The 24,436-nt window shown below is 47.2% G+C and overlaps 1 protein-coding gene across 2 annotated transcripts in view; it reads right to left on the bottom strand.

Moving 5' to 3' along the window:
• Positions 1 to 10,444: 10,444 nt before the first annotated feature.
• The window catches only part of TMCC3 (transmembrane and coiled-coil domain family 3), a 68,418-nt gene continuing 54,426 nt past the window's right edge, over positions 10,445 to 24,436 (bottom strand). For both annotated transcript variants that reach the window (XM_012775278.2, XM_012775282.3), the window contains exons 2-4: positions 21,563 to 22,479; positions 19,041 to 19,176; positions 10,445 to 14,945 (exon numbers count right to left, since the gene is read on the bottom strand). In XM_012775278.2, coding sequence (XP_012630732.1) covers positions 14,643 to 14,945; positions 19,041 to 19,176; positions 21,563 to 22,479 — 1,356 coding nt within the window. In that variant the 3' untranslated portion in view covers positions 10,445 to 14,642. The remainder of the gene's footprint in view (positions 14,946 to 19,040; positions 19,177 to 21,562; positions 22,480 to 24,436) is intronic.

Below are 24,436 nucleotides of genomic sequence, written 5' to 3'. Positions count from 1 at the left end.
ACTTTTACTCTGTTTGTAACTGGTACGTTGAATACACTGCTCACGAGATGTGATAAAAACGCAGGTCCATGACTTCTGTCCTCACCCCCAGGTAACAGTCTGAAGTCACCTGCAATAGCAAACACAGTTGCAATTCCGGTGCAAGATGCATGAAACCCTGAGCCTGATTTTATATCGAGTCTCTCACCACCCCCACCCCTGCCCCCGGCCTGTGTCAGGCCCAAAGGCTGAGGTGTAGACAGGCCATGGCCGGCTGCTTCTCCCTCTTTTTGCCTCGTGGTTCTCCTCTTTCCACCCAACTCCTACCCCTACCGGCCACGAGGGTGTGCCGGATCATTCAGGGTCAGGGTGTGGGGAGGGTGACGGGCAGAGTCCTTCCTAAATGGGTAGCATTACAAACGGCTGTGGCTGTCTGTCCCCAGCAGCTGTGACAGCCACCTTTCTTTCTAGCCCTTCTGCAGACTCTTAGGAAATTGCTGCCTCCAGGGATTCTTCCCTGCAGGCCCCCTGACCTGAGGGGACGCATCTGTCCTGGGGCCTCCTTCCTCAGCCCCACGGGGTGCCATGCCCACCTCCAGCTTCCTTCTGATGGGCCCACGCCCTACCCAACTGGAGGACAGGCTTTCTCTCCTGCACGGCGCGTGTCAGATGGGGGGAGACACTCAACATCCTGGTGGCTGTCCCCAACACAGCCCTCCTGTCTGGCAGCCACAGGTCTCTTTAGTTTTCTCACGTGTCAGTCAGGGAGCATGTCTCAAAGCTCTGTCTGAGACCTGCCTTGACGTGAGGGCAGGAGAACCCCCATTTCAGAAGAAATCAGGAGGGAAAACCAGTTCGAGAACCTTCTTTCTCTCTCTCCTCTGAATCCTCCAATGTCCTTGAAGAGGGAGAGGGGTTTGAGGACACAGGAAGAGGCCCTGAATCTTGCCCTACCTATCGCAACTTGGCTTTGGAATTTTTTCTTTTGTATTCTGGCATCTTGCTCAAAACTTTGGTTTAACTACCCACCTCTGGAGTGCTTATTAGCGAGAAAAATAAACCTCTATCGGGTTAGCCAGTTTTCGCTCAATATTCTATTACCAGACATCGAAAGCAGATGAACCGCTTCACCATGCTGAGCTGGCTTCACGACTCCCCTGGCACAGTAAAGCCAAAGCTGATCATTTATAGTAGTAAAAAATTGCAAATATCTAACAACAGGAGATTAAGCAAAGCAAACATGTATATGACGGAAAATTATGCAGGCACTTAATATGATACTTTGGAAGAACCCAAATAGGGAAACATAGAAAAAAGGTCATATTTTGTTATGCAGAGAAAAAAGGCTAACAGGAAATCCATCAGAAAGGTACAAGGCGAATTTGGTGGGGAAACGCCACACACACGTATTATGACGCACGCACAGGACAGATAGCGGCACTTGCATCTGGCCGGGGCCCTGGACATCTGGGCAGGCGGGAGCTTCACTTCTGAATTATTCGACATAAGGAAGGCACTGATTCTAGTTCACTCCTTTTTCAATGGAAGAAACTAGTTTTCTTTGTTTTAAGTTTGACATTTTTGGAAGGAAAAGGATAATAATGGTTTTCTCTGGGCAGAAGAATTAATGGAGATTTTTATCTTTTTGTTTGTGCCTTCTGTATTTCCCTAAGTGTCTCCAAGTCATTTTGTATTACTAAAATAATCAGCAAAAAACTCACAATAAAATTGCTCTTCCTGTCCCCGTTCCCTGCCCTTCCTGAAAAATTTAGTTCTGAAGCCATTAGTGGCTAACGGGGCAGGGCAAAATAGGGGCCCATGGGAGGAAGGGTTGGTGGCCTGGAGTGGGGCAGCCGAGCTCACTGAGGGTGAGGAGGACACGGGGGAGGGGTAGTCTGGTGGAGGTCATGGGTCCAGGAGGTGGGGGGAGGGTGTCCTTGGCATTGCCCATTGGCAGCCCAGAGCTCATGTCAAAGTCCCAGCAGGGTGGGGGGACACCCATGCACTGGGACAGCCAGCAAGGGCATCTTGGACCCAAGCAGGGTGAGGGGGACAACCGGTGGAGAGGCAGCCTGGTGTTGAGTGTCAGCACCCGAACCCCACCCACATGGGGGGTTGGGCAGCAGACAGGGGTGACTGGTGGAAGGAACATGTGAATTTACTAGAGACAATGGAAGTCCGGGTTTTCACTGTTGGAGAAAGGAGTTACACATGCTGAAAGGAGGAAAACTTGAATAAACTCAGAGGTGTTGACTGGTATTGGAGGTGTTAGTGTATACTCATGATTTTCAATATAGAGACAGACACAGAAGCAAGCATAGATTGGAATATTTATCTATATGAATACACACACACACACACACACACACACACACACAAACAAATATAGATGTTGTCTTAGCTCAGGCTGCTATCACAAAATACCAGACTGGGTGGCTCACACATCAGACATTTATTTCCCAAGTTCTGGAGGCTGGAAGGTCCAAGATCAACATGATGACTAATTCATTTCCTGGTGAGGGCTCTCTCCCTGGCTTGCAGGTGGCCACCTTTTAGCTGTGTCCTCACATGAGAGAGAGAGGGAGAGAGCATTGCTCTCTCTTCTCCTTCTTGTAAGGGCACTAATCCTATCATGAAGACTCCATCCTCATGACCTAACCTAACCCTAATAACCTCCCGAAGCCCCATCTCCAAGTGCCATCACACTGGGGCTTAGGGCTTTCACATATGAGTTTTTGGAGGCACAAACATTCAGTCCATGACAGATGTACATGTTATATAAATTACACACACATGCATATACAAACATGACATGTATTCCCTACCTCTATCTATGTTGGGAGGGCCTGGGAGTGGTGATACCCTAATGGCAGAGCAAACCTAGCATCCAGATCTTGGCTTTCAAATACAATTTTCCTCTAAAAGGAACACAAGCTCCTTGCAAGAATGACCAGTTCTAAGTCTAGGGCAGGGAAAGTACAACATGAGCCTGGGGCAGCTTGTGCCAAAAAGCAAGGGGGTGCTCAAAGAATGATGACATGGCAAAACGACATAAATAAAAGAATGCCTGAATGAGTTCCCATCAGATGAGCAGGGACAATTTGTCATCAAAATGAATAATAATCCTTTGAATAAAATATGAGACCATGATTTCATACTTACTCATATACTTACGGATATAAGTAAATAAATGAATAAATTGAAAGTCTGATGAGGAATGGGAGGTTCAAAGTACTTCTCTACAAAATACTTACTATTAATTACCCAGGGGGAAAAATGTCATTACAGTGAAGGGGCCTGGCAGACACTTTAATTGAGTGATCAAAGCAAAATGATCAGTAATGGGACAAATTGAAATCAAGTCCCATCTGATAAGATGCAATGGGGACACGGTGTCACTTCTGCGATAATCTTGGCCAAAGATGGATAACGTGAATTTAATCATGAGGAAACACCAGATTGAGGGGCGTTATGCAAAATACCTGGCCTATAATCTTTAAAAGCGCCACGATCATGACAGTAGGGCAAAGATGGGGGAACTGTTTCAGACAGAAGGAGACAAAAGAGATAACTAAATGTAACCTGTAATTCTGAACTGGATTCTTTTGCTGCAAAGGCAATTATTGGCACAATCAGTGAAATGTGAATGGGGTCTGAGGACCGGATGTCAGTAGGACATCTATTTAATCTCCTGATTTTGATGGTTGTATCGTGGTGGTGAAGGCATTGTCTTTATTTTTAGGGATCACACACTAAAGTATGTGCAGGTGACTGGGTATCAGACTGGCTACTTACTCTCAGATGGTATATAGCAATGAGACCTGGGAGCAGACCTCGACTTCCTTGTGCCACATGGGAGGCTTCAAGCCCCTGAAGTTCCAAAGAGGTTCCCAGGAGAGATGGTCCAGGCCTCGGGAAGGCTGTGTATGCAGCTGGCAGCTGGGCCCCTCTTTGTAACGTCTGTCTGTCCATCCTACTCTGAGATAATGGCTTTAAAACATCCCAGAATACTCAAAATCAGAAATTAAAAATTTCTAATATTATGTCTCTGGGCTCTCTACTCTGTCCATTGGTCCATGTGTCTGTTTTTATGTCAGTCCCATGCTGTTCTCATTACTATAGCTTTGTAGTATATATTTGAAGTCAGGTAGTATGATGTCTCCAGCTTTGTTATTTTTGCTCAAGACTGCTTTGCTATTTTGTGTCTTTTGTGGTTCCATACAAATTTTAGGGTTGCTTTTTTCTATTTCTGTGAAGAATATCATTGCTATTTTAATAAGGATTTCACTGAATTTGTAGGTCACTTTGGGTAGTCTTGATATTTTAACAATATTCATTTGTCCAATCCATGGAGTATCTTTCCATTTATTTGTGTCTTCTTCAATTTCATCAATATTTTATAGTTTTCAGTATACAGATCTTTCACCTCAACTAAGTTTATTCCTAATTTTGTTTTGGTAGCTATTGTACATGATATAGTTTTCTTGATTTCTCTTTCAGATAGCTTGCTGTTAGTGTATAGAAATGCTACTGATTTCCCAGTGTCCTCAGGAATCATTGAAATCCCAGAAATCCTCCTAATTCAGGTTCCCATAATCATAAGTTGCTTCCTGCCTGTGGAAGTGGCCTGATGGTTTGGAGTTGGACAGAGGAGAGTGTGAATTCCAGCTCCACCATGTCTAGGCCTCCTGCTCCTTCAAGTGTGAAGTGAAACAATGACAGCAGCTGCTTCTTAGGGATAAAGTACGACAATATATAAAGCCCCTAAGCCCTGTGCCTGGTCAATGACGTGTTCCATGAACAGGAACTGGTTCCCTTTATCATTAAAGTTCTTTGTAAGTTGTGTTTCCCTGTTTTGATTCTAGACATGCGGTCATCATCTCGATAAAAGTGAAAAGTACATACAGCCACTCTGGGCTGGGCTCTGAGGTGTGCCCTGTTTTTAGCCAGGTGGACTTCAGACTCCAGCAGGTTTTACCTGACCTGCTTTATGGCCCAGGGCTCCTCCTAGCAAGGGGTGTGGGGAGGATGGGACGGGCAGGGCGAGGTGTTCAGGTCAGTATCAGGGAAAGCGAAGTGGAAGGAAGCTGTGCAGAAGCGCCAGTGCTCTAGTTGGATACCTTTATCCCTTTCCATGGGGAAGGGGTTATGGTAGAAGGTTCGAGTAAACCCAATTCATAATCAATAATATTTACTGAACGCCAACGGTCTAGCTATGGCAGATAAAGAAGACAGAGACACAGTCCCTGACATCGAAGTGCTCACAACCTACTGGGTGAGGAAAGTGGCCCCCAGAGACCTGTCTCTCACATTAACTGGCGTCTTTGCTCATCGCACTGGCTGAACAGCACCTCTGTACAACACGCGTGGCACTCACGAGGGCCTGGGGGAGGACCAGGTGAGTGAGACAGTGAGATGTGGCTCTGGCTTCAAGGAACTCACTGTCCACTTCAGGAGAACTGGAGACCCCACCGAGAGAGGTTTTAGGGGCATGTTGGGGGCTGATGCTTATTTTTAGTGGATTAAGAAATCCAGGGAGGAGGAGTGGAGATGATTCCTTTAAGAAGCAAGTAGTGAAGGGAAGAGAAGGGTTAGAGCAGGGGTCCTCAAACCTTTTAAACAGGGGGCCAGTTCACTGTCCCTCAGACCATTGGAGGGCCGGACTATAGTTTACAAAAAAACTATGAACAAATTCCTATGCACACTGCACATATCTTATTTTGAAGTAAAAAAACAAACGGGCAAAACCACCCGCATGTGGCCTGTGGGCCGTACTTTGAGGACGCCTGGGTTAGAGGGTGGAGGAAAGATCACAAAACTGGGTTTAGGAGAGCAGCAGCGTGGGCATTTGTGCAGGAATGAATCCCTGGAGAAACCGGCGTTGATGACAGAGGTGTGGGCTCTCAGCATGGGTGAGAGGGCAGAGGGATGGACAGAGGGGTGGACAGAGGGGTGGACAGAGTGGAGAAGCTGAAGGAGGGGAAGAAGGGTGAGCAGATAGGACAGCTGAGGCCTAAGGAAGAAGGTGTCCCTGCCCTCGTTGGGGGAGACGCCGGGTAACGGGGCGCCAGGGAAGGGAGTGGCTTCCTGGGCACCTGCTGCAGGAGGGAACACTGCGGCCCAGGCAGCGGGGAGGGCCCAGGCTTGCGGGCAATGCTGTGGTCATCAGCGGAGCCCCTGGGCCCGGGCAGGTGGCCAGGGCAAGGGGCAGGGGTCAGGCACGGGGCTGCTGCGGACAGCCTCTCAGGGTGGCAGGGAGCTGGCAGGGGCAGCCAGTGCGTGAGCTCAGGGCCTGGCGCCCTGCAGAGGGGGTTACTCACCGCTGACTCAGCCCCAGGTGCTCATTTGCATGTTATTCATTTTGAGCCAGGAATACCGGGGCATCTCTTCCCCTTTCCAAACAGAACCACCCAGATCTTCCTCGAGCACCAGCGGCTGTGCTGAGTCGCTCTGACTTGGAAATATTTCCACTTTGGAAGCGTCTATTCAGCCATATCCACGTGGCTATCCGTGCCATTGAGCTGAAAAAACAAACCACTCAGAAGTTCATTTCCTCTCTAAGAATATCAAGGTAAGTTTTAATATCAAAGTTGACATGCTCAGAGCATGGGCCTCACCATCTCCAAATATAATTGTTTTAATTTGCTCTCCCTCCGCACCAGAATGCAACCACCGCCATGAAGACAGGAACGTTGATTTGTCCTTTGTGCCTGGAACAGTGCCTGGCGCATAGTAGGGGCTCCATTAACACATTGAGCGCTCTATCGCCTCTAAATCTTACAACCCGGACAGGTAGCAGTGTAGCACTGGGAGATTCTGAGAGGTGAACCCAGGTCAATCAAGTTGCCCGGAAGGGGACAGACCCCATGGTTTCAGGCCGGGCTCCCCGCTGTCACGCAGTCAGAAATGACTGTATCAGTTGCCGCTCCTGTGAAACTGATCCGTGCTAACCCAGCTCTGACACAGACATCCCTGACAAGAACAAGCAAATGTGAGTTACGTGCAAATGTCTACAGCTGCCCACGAGCTGAAATGCTCTGCCCAGCTGGATAGCTCAGCCTGTGGCCAGTAGGATGGGGTCACTGAGGAAGCCCCCAGCCTGGCTTGGAGGCTGAGCAGAGTCGATACTCCCAGGGAGACCACAAGCTGGTGCTGGGACTGTCACCCACTCTCCAGCTCACCCAGAGAGCCACAGCCACCAGCCTCCTTGCGTCCTTCCTGTTTTCCCTTTGAGGGTAATTGCTTGTTGAGTGACTGAATGTATCTCCTCCGCTCTCTCCACCCACTGTTCACTGGCTTTCTTAGGTGATTATTTCTTGTTAACAAGGGGAAGTCCCAGTGCACAGCAGGCAGTCACCTTGTAACAGTTCTGACCATGTCTGGGGGGACAGCCACCTCTCTGAGAACCCAGGCCTGTGTTTGGGTCCCAGCTGGCTGGTGACACTGTGTGTGTGGCGAGTATGCTCTGCCTGTGGCCTTTTGTCTGAGTAGCGTCTAGGACGCTGAGAGTCTCTTTAGTAAATGGAGGCCCTAGCTGCTAGTGCAGACCAAAGCATGAATTTGCTCTTTCTACTACAGTAGCTTATTTTTAAGCTAAACAGAAAAAAAAAAGTCCAATTCCCAATGCCTAGGCCAGAGTAGAGTAACCACCACAAAACAGCTGTTAGCATGGCTGACACTTGTTCCTGCTAACTGCTTTAGTCAAGTTAAAGGCCTGGCAAGGGAGAAATTCTGGCTGCTTTAGCAAGGAGAGAAATTTCAGAGGTAGCTACCACAGATGGTAGCAGATGTCATGCAGCTCAGAGCAGAAGCCACCGGGGACGTCACCATCTCAGAGCTAAGCAAAAAAGCTGAGAAATACTCAGCCAAGCCAACTGCCAATTACATACCCCAAGAATCTCAGGAAGCCACAGAGGGTGTAAAAGTTTCTGTAATTAATAGTTTTCCATTCTCTTTATCTATAAATCTGTCGGCTCCTGGCTCTTCAAAGATCTAGAGTGTCGGCTTCAGGTATCTCTGCCCTCACCTAGTATGGCCAGCAGTGCAAAGGTGGAAATGCACAGTTTGCAACCACAGTATTGACTGCTCTAGTCCTAAGATGAAAAGTGATCCTGGTGGACAAGAAGCCAGTTGCTCAATTCTATTACTGTGCAGGGTAGCAGTCACCAGTGTAGGCTAGCGTCACACAAGCTTGGGGCCTTACCATTACCTGCTGCATGATGCTGCTATTTCATCTCTCTGAACCTGTTTCCTCATCTGTTAGGCAAGAATAGTGCCTATTTTGTTGGGTGTTGGAATGATTACTCTGATATTGCACCTGGCACGGTGCATCGTACACGGTAAATACTCAAAGAATGTTAGATGTCATCGCAAACCTATGAATGCCCAGAAACGTGCTGTTGGGTACTTTCATGGCCCTTATGTGTCCCATAAATTCCTACAACTCATGGTCATACCTATTAGAAAGTAACTCTGCATGTGCCACTGCAGTCAGTAATCTGCAATCTCATAACTGCAAGTTCTACAAAGCTATTATGAAAAGCTATTAAGGCCTTAAACTACTTTGTCAAGTTGACTATGGTCCTTCTCAGATGTACAAGATAACTTTTTTCTTTTGTTAGAAATCCATGAATTACATAAAGTCAGAAGTATGGCTTTTTTCTATAGCAGTATCTTTCATTATTAGCTAGAACCCAACTAATAGAGCGTTTTTTCCATTTCTTTTTTTTTTCAGGGAAACATAGACTTGGCAAGGTGTTCCTCCAATGGAACATTTGGGGATATGCGCGGGGCTAGACACATGTTTAATCCAATCATTTCCACATTCTATATTTACTTCTTCAGACATCAAATGACAATGGTGTGCAAAATAACAATGTCCCATAAGATTCCCAAAGATTCAGATATGCTCTATTTTCCAGGGCAGGAAATGGGTTAATGTAGTTAAGAATTTTTCTATCGTCTGAACGTTCTAGTTATTTGATTTGTACAGGGTGGGTGACCAGTGGAGAAAATTGGTCAGGACATGGAGCTGACTGGAAGCAGAGGGCTAAACGGGCAGGATGATGAAGAGGCCTGAATCCCTCCCTTCACTAGCCATGACCTTGGGGAAAGCTCACGTGTCTGAGCTCCCATTTCACCCACTTAATAAGTAGCTCCCCCTTATCTGTGGTTTCACTTTCCTTGGCTTCAGTTATCCATGGTTCACCGTGGTCTGAAAATATTAAATAGAAAATTCCAGAAGCAAGCAATTCTTCAGTTTTAAATTGTGTAGTGTTCTGAATAGCATGACGACATCTCACGCCATCCCGCTGTTCCAACTGCAACGTGAATCCTCCCCTTATGCAGCTCCTCCACGCCACAGACACTCCCCGCGTGAGAGACTTAGGAGCTGTCTAGATGCTTAGACCAACTGTTGCAGCATCACAGAACTTGTGTTCAAGTAACCCATGTTTTATTTTTATTACAGTATATTGTTATAATTGTTCCATTTTATTACCGTTGTTAATCTTACTGTGCCTAATTTATAAATTCAACTTTATCACAGGTATGCATGTACAGCAAAAAAAAAAAACAGTATATATATATAGGGTTTGGTACTATACCCAGTTTCAGGCATTCATTGGGGGTCCTGGAACATACCGTCCCAATGGGTAAGGGGTACGGCTGCAGGGAAAACGGTACCTGTATCACAGGACTGGTTCAGATGAGTTCACACACTAAGAAACTAAAATGCTCTTTAAACACCAAAGCTCCAGACACATGAGAGCCCACCGAGCGGACTGCTCAAGTCGCCAGGGTCTGTGCCCTCGTGCACAACCCGGCCATGCGCACACCTGAGCTGGCACTGCCCTGTGGTTCCCGTCTTCTCATTCCAGCCCACGATGGCTCTGCTGTCCTCACCACCACTTCCCCTTCCACGACACAGGGACACGTTTCCCAGCAGGCTGACATGATCGTGAATAAACCGCCTTCCTTCCTTCCCCCCTCCCTCCCTCCCAGGGATCAAGCAATGGGCCGCTCATCACCAACTTTCTACGGAAAGGAAACTTGAAATTAGTGTAAAAACTGATTACAGGGGGAGGATCGAGGGAGGAATAGCTGGAGCACGGAGGATTTCCAGGGCAGTGAAACGACTCTGCATGATACTGCAGTGGTGGATACACATTTGTCCAAACCGATGGAATGCACAATGCCAAGAGTGAACCCTAATGGAAACTGCGGACTTTGGGTGATCATGATGTGTCAATGTGGGTTCATCAGCTGTAACAAATGTCCCACTCTGGTGGGGGATGTGACAGTGTGTGTGAGGGGCCATGCCTGTGGGGGGACAGGGGACATACGGGAAATCTCTGTACCTTCTATGCAATTTTGCTGTGAACTTGAAACTGCTGTAAAAAATAAAGTCTGTTAAAAATTGATTACACGTACGCACATTTGCTACTGAGATGGGCTCTGACAAATGTGAAAATTTAAGAAATCTAACTCTTTATTTAACACCAAAGCTAACATCAAGTGTTCGTTTAAAAAAATAATGGCACCCGCTTTGAGTTCATTGATGATATCACCATGGGGTGAAGATCTACAGAGAATTTACAATTTTAGGCTGACATGAAACTACGTAGTATCTCACAAAATGGAAACTGTGCAACAGACCTCACAAGAAACATTTCCAGTTGCTACTTTCAGAGCCGCTAACTACTACCTAAACATATCTTAAACACAGAGCACGTTTTGTTGAAATATTCTCTTAGGACAAACACAGCAGACATGCTTTAAATAAATTAAAATTGCAACACATAAATCATTTCTAAAACAATCAAGGTTCATTACTTTTCAGCTTCTTATAAACAGAGAACTGACTTCAGAAAATGACAAGTTAGTTCTGCTTTGTATCTTTTTTTTTTTTTGTAATTTCTTATCTACTTTTGATGTGAACAGACCAATCTCATTCTTTTCAGTAATTTATCTTTTTAAATCAACTCCTTCCTTGGTGCATGTGCTAACCTTGAAATGCAACTCCAAATGAGCCCTGAATTTTAAATGATGCTATTTTCTCCCTATCCCCAGCCCACTCCTCAAAATTATAAATCATGCAAAATAGCTTGTTTAATCACACATGTTCACATTAATAAGGGTATTTAAATGTTTTTCCAAACCAATACAACTATATCTGGATTCCCTACAAAAATGTTCTCAGTCAATGCAAAATAATTTGGTACAATCCAACCAAAAAGAACAAAAGTAATTAGTTGCCCGAGGGAAGCTAGTTCCCTCATTATTACTGAGCACATAATTAAACCTGATATGCTAGAGAAATGGCAAGGCAATAAACCTGCATAGTGGGGCAATACTTAAATGAAAACAAGAGCGACAAAGCAGAGAAGGCTAAAACCACATGAGTGCCAACTGACAAAGTAACAGCCTCACTGGCTGAAATGAAAAGCAGAGTTTCAGAAGATTTCTGAAGATTTATGTCTATCAAGGGTTCACAGGGATCGCATAGGCAAAACCACTAACGTCACAACCTAGAAACTTGGCACTACTCCTACTTTCACTGTCCAAAACCAGTGAAGGAGTGCTTTTGGTTGTTGCTTCATTATGGGTTTGTAATTTTGGGGGGTGGGGATGAGGGTGTTATTCTGGCTTAGCCATACTCAAAGTATGAGCTGAAATAACCAATTCAAAACCCACCGGAGAGTATTTAGCGTTTTTGTTTTTGCTCAACAAACTATCATTATCCTGGTGATCGTGAAAATATGTCACACACACAAAAATACAATGCTAGAATCCAAAGACCAGCATCTTAAATCACTCAATAATGTTCACTGGGTAACCAGGTGCGTTTAACCATCTAACTACTAGTGTTCACTGTTAGGTATGCACAAGATGTTTACTACGAATGAAAGGTGCAGAAAAGAGATTAATGTAAATGTAAATTACATGTCCAATTTCAGGATATGTCATAGCTATATCACAATTTTTCATTGTAATAGTTATAAAATTTCATTTAATCTCCTTACACATCGAAGACCACAAAGCAGTGGGAGGGTTTATTCCTTAACAGAATAAACTGCAGAAAATAAAGGTCTCCTTGGAGTGTATCATCTTGTTAAAAAGTAAAAAGCTTCATGAACTTCCAGTAACATTCTAAAATAAATATGCCAGGCAGGTTGAGCACATCCCAATAAAAACAAGGGTATCTGACATTTATTGAGAGGCAATGAGAATATGAATTCTTTAAAAGAAATTCGTAATCAGATAGGATGATTTAGACCCTACAATACTTCAGAACAGAGCCAGTTTCTAGGAGCTTCTGTTAACAGCTCCAGCCTGGAGGGGGGGGAACGTGCTGCTTTCCATTTCCTTCTCTCTCACCGGGGAGAAGACACAGCGATCACGGGTCTGAGAGGCGCCAGTCAGAGCAAACCCGCAGGGCACGGCTGAGTGTCGTAGCAGTGAGCGGTGGCAGGAGAATGGGGCCCGAGTCTGGATTTTCCCAGAGCCCTTCACCTCACAGGCTAGCAATCCCGCTGGTTCTCTAAACCAACAGCAGCGTCTACACCCACCCCGACCCTGGCATGCACAAAGATCCGCTCTAAAGAGAGCCCACCCAGGACCCAGCTTGACCAGCGGGTACATTCCAGCTCGGGAGACCCTGGAAGAGCCCGACAACGAAAAGGGGACACCGCGGGGTGGGAGGAGTAACTCCCCCCCCAATCAAAAATACTCTGGTTATACAACCAAAGACTTCCTGAAATGAATGACATTTATTGTTTTAAGAAGCCTGGGCCTGGAAATAGTGGCGACAGCTGAACCAGTCTGTGAACGTACTGAAACCACTGAACCGCACGCCTGGAGAGCTGGAGCCGGGCGGATCTCCCGCACGCCGGACCTGGACTAAATGCTCCACTAGTCCATTCTCTCAAACCGCGGCACGTTCCGTCACATTTATTTTCAGGAGATTTCCCTAGGAAGAGCTGTTTGCAAAATATTGCACTTAATTTAAATCCGGGATATTGGATGTCTTCTGGAAGGAAACGTACACCGGCTCGCCTCTTCGCGCGCTCAGTGAAGGGTGGAGGTGGTGGGAGGCGGCCTCGGCAGCCGTTTCCACCAGAACCATCTACGCCTTCCTTTTTGTTATGTACGCGGAAAAACAGAGCTAAAGGAAGCTGGGCTGGGCTGAAGACAGAGAGCAGTGTCCCCCGAACAGGCACGTTAGCTTCTTACGCCGCCAGCTCAGAAGCACGGGGCGGCCACCCCACTACCTCAGGACTTACTTTCAGAAATATGCTGAGAGAGACGGATGGCAACCTTGGCTCAAACACTGGATTCAATTTATTCCTGCCGGCCTTTCACGGCCGTAAGAGGCCCCTCTCCATCTTCATCCAGGAGAACTGCTCCCACTAATCTAGCCAGCATCCAACGAGACCAACGTCTCGTTTTCCTCACGCTTCCAGCGCTCCCACTCCTCAGTGCACTTCGGCTTTATAAACTAAGACTCTGTGTCCTTCAAGGAAAAAAAAAAAAAAAAACCAAACCTGTAGCATGAGCATTTGTTTTCATTTCCTGAGTAAGCTCTGCAATCCCTCACAAATCTGTGACTAAAATGAATCACAAAAAGTGAATCACATCCTCGAAGGGGGTTTATCACAATTAAGATTTGCCAAAACACAAAGCTCCATAGTGCTCACAGGACTCAAATTAATGAGAAAGCCACAGTTTGTGAGGGATTTGGAAACACTCCTGCATGCTTTCAAGGCAGGGCATTTGCGAGCCAGTTAAGATGAAGTCAGCGTGTGGTTCCCTGGGGATTAGAAGGGGAAGGCCCCATTCACAAATTCTTGTGTTTTACCGTTTAAAGTGCAACGAAACCCCAAACGCAGATTTTTGTTGGATAAACAGGTGTGTTAAAAGATTTCCATGACAGCTGGCTATGGTGGTGCACGCGTGTAGTCCCAGCTACTCCAAAGGCCGAGGTGGGAGGACCGCTTGAGCCCAGGAGTTCGAGACCAGCTTGGGCAACACAGCGAGATCCCATCTCTATAAAAAGAAATTTAAAAGATTTTCATGCTACAGGGTCACACGTAATTGACCACTGTGGACGCTGGGTACGAAATGGGGCCTATGGTCATCAGTGGACAAGCAGGGGGGATCACACAGGGATTTATTGCACTTCAGTAGGCCACTAGCGTTCAACACGGCCAATGCCATGGCCGTGTTCTTCACTTCCCCAGATCACACATGCCCTGTGCTGTTCATGGGACTCAGGGAAAACACAACCGCCAGCGACAGTGCTGCTCAATTCTGACAGTGACTTAAGAGAGGGAGACCTCTTTTCTTGTGGGCCACCAATTAAGCCCAGGGCTCAATAAACACGGGTTCACCATGCTGGGCTAACCAGGTGGGCAGGAAATCTAGTCTGATTAAGGCAGTGAGCAAGGCGAGAGAGCTCTGGAACAGATTCACATTGACCAAGTGCAGGGACGGAGCTGCCGCCTGCTGCCGAGTGAGGAAACCGTAGATATTTACACCACACAGCCCCAGGTATTCTTGCACGCGTCAGTCGGCACAACCGCTCATTTTAAAATTTGGTAGTATGCACAGAGTTTTCTTTAACATAAAAACGTGAAAGGATGTGAAGGCAGGAACCAGCGGCTTCATCTCGGTATTATTATCCTTTCTATGGCACACAGGATGTGGTCCCAGTTTTTGCAAAATATAGCGAGCAGAGTCACGGCAAAGAAGGTGCCCAGGATGTGGAAGCGGCTCTTCATCATGGGCGAGACGAACTTCGCGATGGTGGACACGCACACCAGGATGACGGTCATGAAGGCCAGGACCACGTTGATGCACTTCCCCAGGAGGACCTTGGCGCTCACGGCGTCCGTCTGCAGGACCTGCTGCTCCTGCTGGTGGAGCTCCAGCTTGGCGATGCGCGTCTGGCACGACTCCAGGGCCTCCTGCGGGGAGAGGGAGAGCGGGGTCAGACGGGGGTCAGACGGGGGTCAAACGGGGCTCAGACGCGGCCGGGACCAGGGGCGGCTCCCACCTGCGCTCGGCCCGGCAGAAAGCCCGACGCCCGCCCGGCAGCCTCCAACCCCGCGCTGACGGTGGCAAGAAACAGGAATCCCAGGGCTCGTTTTCCCGTTATTCACGTGCACACAATCATACAATACCGTAGAGGAGGAATTATGGTGAAGCTTTTGGACTTTACCTATTTTTAAAATAAAACGATATAAAATATCGGCGCCTGCTGGTGCCACCAGGGACGAACCAGAGAAGGGGTGGTTTTTTTTTTTTTTGCGACAGCTGATGATCTGCCTTCAGCCTCGGAGTGTGTGGGCTCCCCGATGCTGGTCCCCACGTCCACTGCCCGGAGCCTCTGCGCCCCCATTTAAAGGCTGGCAGGGGGGGGTGAGGAAGGAGAGGGGACTGACCTCGGGGCGACTCTGCTTCCACCTGCTCTCTGCACCCCGGGCACTCAGGATGCCGTCCGAGGCTCTCTCCCCTGATCTGTTTGCGCCACGGCTTCAGTGCTAAGACACGGCTGACTCTGGGTCTCTAGCTCTGCCATGTCTTCGGAGATTGGCTCACGTATCCACGTGCCTCCCTGACACTTCCATCGGAGCCTCTTAAAAGCACCCGAAACACAGCGTGTCCTAATGCGGATTCGTGTCCCGCACCCACCCTGCACCTGCAGTCGACCCTTTTCTCGGGAAACAGCACTACGACCCACCCAGCCCCCCACGCGAGAAGGCTGGGGCATCCCTCGACACCCTCCTCATCCCATCCATCCCCCAGCTGCCAACGCGCCAGCCGGCACCCCCCTCAATCGGGCCATTCCTCTCTCACCCCTCCAATCTAAGTCCTCGGCATCCCCTGCCTGCCATAACCTTACAGGAATGTCCTCACACACTTCTGTCCCCACCTACGAATCCATTTTTCCCCACAGCAGCCCAAGGGATCTTTTAAAGATGCATATTTGATGTTACCCTTTTTCATAAAACCTTTTGAATCTTTCACATGGTCCTTCAAGGCCATGCAAGGCCCAGGCACAGCCACCCTCTCCTGATTCACTTAATTCTAGCCCCTGCTCCTCACAGTGCTCTGGCCAATCTGGCTTTCTCCAAGCTCTGAACAGGAGCGTGCACTCGCCTTGGGGCCTTTGCACATGCAGTGTGCTCTGCCTGAAATGTGCACCTTCCCCACTCCCTCTCTTCACCTGCGGATCTCCTATTCACCTTTCAGGCCTCACCAGATAGACACAGCTTCCCTGACCCATCAGATTAGGTCAAGTCTCCCTCCGGCTCTCCTTCCCAACCAAGAGACACACAGTACATGAGGACAGGGACCAGGTCCATTCCCCGGTACAGGGCCGGTGCCGGGCATGCAGCAGGTGCTACGCACTGGCTCAACGCTGAAGAGATAGCCTGGTGCCAGTAATAGGATGTGAGGCTTGAGAAAGAAACCCCCCGAGCCTCGTGGGCTGAAAGGACCTAACTAGAGGTAGTACAAAGCACCCCTTTCAGTTCACTAGCCTACCATCTGACCCATTTGCCAATATGTGTGTTCAATTAAAATACAGTCACCTTTTCAGGTTTTAAACAAGCATAATAGCTCCAACATTGATTTGCTGTTCTTCTGCTGAATATACTCTGTGGGCCAGAGAACAGGGTTCTCTGTTACTATAGTAACTTTCATTATGCTAGGCTACCAACAAAAAGGATAAAACTCCAGATCTTCACATTCTGAAAAGTGCTGCCTTTCTACAATAACAGGCGCGTACCGAGAAATCACGCACTCTTTTCTGCTGCTTGGGCCCAGGGCTTCCTCCACGTTAGGCATGGCACAGAAAAGGTGACGGAACAAGACAAAATACCAATATGCTAGGCAAATTCGTTAATCTTTGATTGTATGGAGGAATTATACCTACAAATGGACTGATCTTTGAATTGCCTTGGAACTGCTGCCAAACCTTTTGCCAAAAGAAAAAGCCAAGAAAATTAAGCATTAAATTGCCAGAAACTTCAGTCCCAGCAGCAACAAATATTCAGCCCCACAATTTTCAGTACTTCCTTGGGCTCACCATTTAACTTATTGGGGGATGAGGCCAGAAGAAGGGATTATCTTCAGACATTTTAAATTGGGAATTCGGGGGTTAAAAAAAACTCAGTTGTTTAAAGCAACGACAAAACCTTTGCATCCCTGTGGGCACCAGCCACCCTCGTGGACACCTACATCAGCCATCCCCTCGGCCTTGCTCTGCCTGCAAGAACGACAACAACAACAGAGCAAGAAGCAAAGATGAAGTGGCCAGTCCCAACTGCTAACGCCCTGAGGAATACGGCTACTCACCAGTGCTTGAGAAAGAACAGCCGGTGTTTATTTTTTGACTGTTTACTGTATGTCAGGCAAAGCTTCCAATACTTTGCATGTATTATCTCATTTAATCCTCCTGACAACCTTTTGAGGTAGAGCTCATTAATATTTCCATTTTATAGGTAGGAAACTGAGGCACAGAGAGCTAACTCATCCAGGGTCACACAGAGAGCCAGGATTCTAACCAAAAGAATATTAGCCCAAACTATCCCTTAAATAAGGAAACCATCCAGTCAGACCCCACCCAGTGACATCCAAGACATGTCCTAAGCCAGAATGACCTGAAAACCCCACTGTCCTGTTCACCTGGCAACATTCGACATTTAAGTGGTTCACGTTTCTCCACCCAGTCATGGTGAAACCCAGTCCCTAAGCCAGAGCAGGGCCAGAAATCCCCAAGCGGCTCCCGTGCCAGTCTCTAGAGGCAGCTTTTCCCACCAGCCCCGCCGCTCTGGTTCCCGGAATTGTCCCGGAAGGCATCTGGGATCAGCACGGGCTCCGCCCTCAACACGCAGTGAGATCAAACACGCGCGGCGGAAACTCCAGCTCACTCACTGCGGGAGAATCTCTGGGTTTCAGTTTTCTCCCCTGCAAAGGGGGGCTCAGTCTGCTGACAGCTTTCACAGTGGGCGAAAAATAACTGCTGTCCACAAAGAAAATTCACAGAAATGAAGCTGAGCATTCTTTTGAAGAGTACATTTTTTTAAAGGTAATCAAGAAGCCTGGGGTTGTTTCACTACAGGCTGGTCCCACGTCAGGACACACTGGGACACGCCTCTGCTACACTGACCCCTCATCCTTCCTTACGTCCACCCCACCCACCCCTCCCAGTCCACTCATTCACATTCACTCCTCAGGGACGATTTGTAAGACGTTATTAGTCCACGCAATCTCTCTGTGCCTCGGTCTCCAGATCTGAGAAGTGGGGATAATAGTAGAACTACCTTAAAGGGCTGCTGAGGAGTAACTGGGGGAAAGAGAGCTTTGCTGGTGTCTGGCACACAATATGCACTAAAGTGTTTGAAATTCTTACCAAAAAGAAAGTGATCACTATACAGACAAGCAAACAGGCTCAAGGCTTGCTCAGGGCCACAGAGCGGATAGACGGCAGACGTGTCACCACTAAGTGACGGACTGCCCTGCAGTCACGCAGTCCACGGCTTGCTGGACACATGCCTGAATTTCTGTGGCTCACAGGGGCGGTGCCATGTAATCCGGCCCTCGTTCCTGCTGTCTGGAGCTGTGCGGCGGCTGAGCTACTCCGGACTCTCCATCTAGGCAGTAAGCCTTCTGAAGGCAGGGATTGTTTCATTTTTGGGAGGAGGGGGGCAGCAAACAATGTGGCGTTATTGAGCACACCCAGATGAGGTTCTTGGGTCCCAAGAGAGGGGGCCCGAGAAGTCGCCTGTCTCATTGTTAAATTTTAAACATTGTGCTGGTGATGGGCTTGGGGTACGTAATAAATGCTTGCTAACTGATTAGGCAGAAAGCAGGTACAGCACAGCCTCTTCACTCAGCAATGGCTGTGACATGAACTAGTGGGGTGAGGGGGAGAAAATGTTTTGCCTCATGTGCCAAAAGTCCTTTGGGGCTCAGGGGTGATGTACCCAGTCTGTTAAATGCATGAATCCCCAGGCAGAGCCGGGGTCTGTGTCTAATCGGGAAGGGCAAGGCACCTGGATGTCCCGCGCCCGCTCGTGGGCCTGGTAGGCCACCTTCTCCTCGATGCTGGCCAGCTCCTGCTTCAGGTTGGCCGTCTCGTGCTGGTGCAGGTCGGTCAGGTCGTGCAGCTGGTCTTCCAGGCGCTCGTACCTTCACAAAGAGAGCAGCCGGCTCTAAGCGTGACATTTCATAGGCCTTCTGACAGCACATTCTAGAATGACATCCTTCCTATCGCACCGTGGCTAGCGCCCTTTGGCTTGTCTTCCTCCCCTGGCAGACTGTTTCCCCAAAAGAATTAAGTCTGGCTGTGGGGAACATGCGTGGGGATCACACTGATGCCCAGATGGGGGAAGGACTGGTCTCTGCAGTCTTACCTCTCTGTCCTGGCCACTGGGGCTGCATGCAAACCCAATCTGGCTTCTCTGCCCATGTCGGACTAGCACCTTAGCTGGCTGTGGTGACAATGGGACAGACCTTGTCAGCTGATGCACTTGCTAGGGCCAGTCAGGAGACAGGGTTCTCCGGGATCCTACTAGAGGTCGGGCCCTGCTGGCATCTGTGGTGGCCTCTCCCTTCTCTGCCTCCCCCCGCCCCCAACTGCTTAAATGTTCACAGCCAGAGAGCTCATAAGGAAAGAGCCATGCCTTTTAGTATCATCTTCTACTCTGGGGCCAACTCTACAACTTCCCAGTGCACACACTCATACTGAATATGGTTTTCAGCTCTTGGAACTTAAGTGCCAATGAGAGGATCTGTCTAATATTTGAAACCTTTATCATGTCTATTTTGCAATAGGATGCACTGTTTGGGGAAGATGCATTGGCCAGGAATGACTTTGATCAATGCCAGTTTTAGATTCTTATATAGGTCACCTGAGAGAATCTTTTTTAAAAAGAGAGGCAAAAACATTAATACAGATTGAATGATTATTTTCAGGCATGACTTCATAGGTGCCAAATGCTGCTGCTGTTGTATAATAAGCCTGTTAAAGGTCTCTTAACCCTTTGCACTTGCTTGCTTTTTTCTCGATTCCTTTATTCTACTCGGGATTTAATTTTTTAAATACCCCAGATTTTACAAAGCGTGGCAGAATAAAAAACTGGAGTTTCTTTTCATACAAACTTTTATTTATTTGGATTTTTTTATATTTCAAATTATGGATACATTCAAAGAGTAATTTTAATCTCTATAATTTTTGCTAACCGTGCCGAGTCACACTCGACATCCGAGTGCAAAGGGTTAAATAACACGGTGAGTGGCTATATCAAGGGACCACAAACATAACCATAGGACAAAAGGAAACAAAAACTGTCCTAAACCTATGTAAATGGGTATTTGTAACCTGGGACAAAATGTGCATCTAAAAAGTGCTGCATTCCAAACTATTTGGATGGCATTAGAGTCAATATTTTCTGGAAAAGCTGTAACCTAACAGTTCTTGTCTGACAAAGATACCACAGTCAAAAAGATATGTGCAAAGTTTTAAAATCTGTTTCATAAAATATAAGTTGAAAAAAGCCATATTTCTAAATTAATACACACACAAAATCATATATCAATTATAAAACAACGTATAAGCTAAATTTAAAATTTAAATGTTAAGCTGGGCATGGTGGTTCATGCCTATAATCCCAGTGCTTTGGGAGGCCAAGGCAGGAGGATTGCTTGAGGCCAAGAGTTTGAGGCTACTGTGACCTGTGATCACCCCACTGCACTCCAGCCTGGGTAACAGAGCAAGACTCTCCATCTCTTAAAATTAATTAATTAAACATCACAATATGTAATAGGCATTTCATTATTATATCTATATTCTTAGAATATAACATATTGAGGGAAAATGAGGAAAAATCACCTATTTGGGCATACACACTTTTTATTAATAAGCTATAAGCACATAAAAGCCATCCTGTAAAACATCTATGTTTAAAATGAGCTAATATAACCCAGAAGATTTCCATTTATACTTTAATCTTTTTTTAAATTTAAATTTAAGTCTTTTGTAAAGATGGGGTCTCACTATGTTGCCCACTAACTATAAGCCACACATTACACAACTTAGAATCAGGAAGGATGTATAAGTATCCCTTATCCCAAATGCTTGTGATGGGAAGTGTTTCAAATTTCATTTTTTTTCAGATTTTGGTAATATTTGCGTATACATAAAAGAGATATCTGGGGTATGGGACCCACGTCTAAGTATGAAATTCATTTGTTTCATATACACACAGTCTAAAGATAATGTATTTTCAGTAATTTGATGCATAAAACAAAGTCTGTGTCAAGTACCTACATGCGGAATTTTCCACGTGTGGCATCATGTTGGCACTCAAATAAGTTCCAGATTTTGGAGCATTGTGAATTTCAGATTTTCGGATTAGGGATGCTCAACCTGTATTGATCTTTAAATGCTTTCTGGCCCACATCATACTTATTGAAAACACAACCATTATTAGCTCGTCGCTTTCTAGCAAGTCCCTCTGCAGTCGGTAACCCCTGCTTGTAAAACAACGCCAACAGAAAACTTAGAAACAAATACCTGTATCTCTCCTCCTGCAGGGTCTGGGAAATAAAACCGTACTCTCGCTTAAACTGCACCTTCAGCGCCTCGATGTCCTCGGCCAGCTGTGCTTGGGTGTCTTTGATCTCCCTTAGCTCTTCCAGGATCACGGCGAGCTTCCCCTGGCTGTCCAGCGAGCCGGCGGCCCCGGCCCCGAAGGACTGGTTCCCGTTGCTGTCGGCCGAGCCCGACGTGCCGCTGGAGCACTCGTCGTCGCTGCCGTACCTGGGTTTGTTCACGGTGGTGGCGCTGCCCCCGTACCCCCTGGCGCTCGCCTCGGGCCTGAACTCCTCTAGGGAGTTTTTCAAGTGAGCTATGTTGTCGGCGCTGCCAAACTTGTTCCGGATCAGGTTGGCAAACTCTCGGGACTTACTGAACACAAACACGGGGGGAGTGAGGGAGACCCCTGGCATGGCCGACTTGCTGCTCTCCATGCTGTGCGGGGCAGTTCGCGATTTCACGTGGGCATCCTTCAGAGAGCGCTGTATGTCCTTCAGGTGGTCTTTGGAAATGTCCTTGGAGCTTCTGGGGGCTCCATTCTGCTCGATCTCTCTGAGCTTTCTATGATACTGCTCTAACTTCTTCTGCAGCTGGGCAATGGAGTGGGCCGACTTCTGATTCTTCTTCTCGAAGACTTGCTTGATGCGCCCGGCCTGCTGCTTGTCTGCGCTGTTGACCAGTTTCAGATATTCCGCCACGTTCCCGTCGCGGGATGTTTGCTCGATTTTTATCTGCTCTGTTACCTTTAGAATTTTTTGTTTCAGGCTGTCTGCGCTGAGTTTGACCTTGTGGAAGTCCAAAATGCCATCTGGGACATCGAAGTTGAGGTTGGTGTCTGACCCCCCGCGGCGTATGTTCAGGGGCAGGCTTAGGGTATTCATGTCATGACGTTCTACCTAAACGAGACAGGAAAGAAGCACGTTGAGATATGAAGTCAAAGGGACAGTCACTACGACTGAATCTGTGCACACACAACAAACATACTTTAAGTTCCAGATTTTCAAACTACAAGTTTCACAGGATAAAACCCCCCTCCTACCCCCTCTGGCTGAATACAGGACAGCCTGATTCCTTTCGGCAACCATCTAGACTGACTGGCTGTCAGATTCAGAGCTCCCAGGGCATCCGATTTTCTGTGTGATGAGATGGCAACTCTCTGCTCCCAGGGTAGAAAATGCAAAACAGAATGAGGTCACCCGTCAGTCCTGGTTTCCCAATGTGCCCAGGTAACTGGGATGCCAGCAACGCCCATTCACTGAGAACTTCACCATTATGGGAAATGTATCCAGTTCATAACTCACCCATTTTAACCGAAGGAGAGTTTTTTAAAAAGGAAGAATAAAAGATACCAGCAGGTGCATCCATCAACACAAAAAAATTATTTTCATAATGGAATCATTAAACAGATGTGACAGAACAATATGATGCAAGATTAATTTTAACAACCCACCAATTATTAAAATTGGATAATATAACAACAGTATTTAGTTATGGAAACAAATAATCCCAAACCACACCATGGTGATTTAAAAAAGAAAGAAAAACAATACTACTGCTAAGCCCACAATAAACATCATTTTCACTCAAGGGCCATTTAGGGAGAAGAATTACAAGGTAGCACTGAGCATGCTGGGAAAGGGCCGGCCAGTCTGAGCTCTGACAGGGAAAGGCAAAGCAGACTCCATGGCTACTTCCCACGGGCTGTCTCCCTTGATCTTCATGATCTGACATGGTAAAGAACATGCTGAGCCCATAAACAAGCAGAAACTGACGGTGAAGGAGCCAGGATTTGAATCCAAGTCACCCTAACTGTAATCCTCTTTCCATGTCAGGTCACTCTGCTATTAATGTCCTCAGGGGACGAAAAAAATGAATCTTTGTAGAGTCTGAACACAATCTCCAAACAATGATTCATAAGATCTAAACTGAAGCATCTCATTTGTCAAGTGAACATCCCTTTGATTAGAATAATGGAGTCTCAACAAAAATCAAATGGGAGGCAAGACACTATTTAGCACAAGTTACCCTTTTTTTTTAGGGACTAGGATGCTGACGGGGAAAAAAATCAGTAAGAAATTGACGGACCTCACCCTGAGTGAACCAGACTCAGTAGGGACCATTTCCAACAATGCGTATTGATGCTTTGCCCACATGTCAATCCCACCCAGTGCTGTATTTCCAAAGGGAGCCCAGTGGAAGAGCCAGACATAATCCTGCAACAGGCCTTCTTCAGAGCTGACGCAAGTTTGCTAACAGCATCACCTGGCCCGTCTCTTCCCAAGCACAGTTGTTTTTTTTTTTGAGACAGAGTCTTGCTTTGTTGCCCAGGCTAGAGTGAGTGCCGCGGCGTCAGCCTAGCTCACAGCAACCTCAAACTCCTGGGCTCAAGCAATCCTACTGCCTCAGCCTCCCGAGTAGCTGGGACTACAGGCATGCGCCACCATGCCTGGCTAATTTTTTCTATATATATATATTAGTTGGCCAATTAATTTCTTTCTATTTATGGTAGAGACGGGGTCTTGCTCTTGCTCAGGCTGGTTTCGAACTCCTGACCTCGAGCAATCCGCCCGCCTCGGCCTCCCAGAGTGCTAGGATTACAGGTATGAGCCACCGCGCCCGGCCCCCAAGCACAGTTTTGCCAGGAACGAGAGCCACTGGTTGCTTTATCTGGCAGAAGAGCATCACATAGGAAAGACCGGAAGGAAATAAATAATCACTGTAAGACTAGAAAACAGTCTCTAAGAAAAAGGGATAAAGGAATTGTGACTTCACCTGGTCAGGAGGGAATGAGGGGCATAGGGAATGAAGAAGACATACAATAACCTGCACGTCCTAGAGGGATGGCCACAGGAA

This window comes from Microcebus murinus, chromosome 10 (genome assembly GCF_040939455.1).
Source record: "Microcebus murinus isolate Inina chromosome 10, M.murinus_Inina_mat1.0, whole genome shotgun sequence".
Taxonomy (NCBI): Eukaryota; Metazoa; Chordata; class Mammalia; order Primates; family Cheirogaleidae; genus Microcebus; species Microcebus murinus.
The sequence above is the reverse complement of the archived record's forward strand: the minus strand, read 5'-3'. Positions and strand labels throughout refer to the sequence as shown.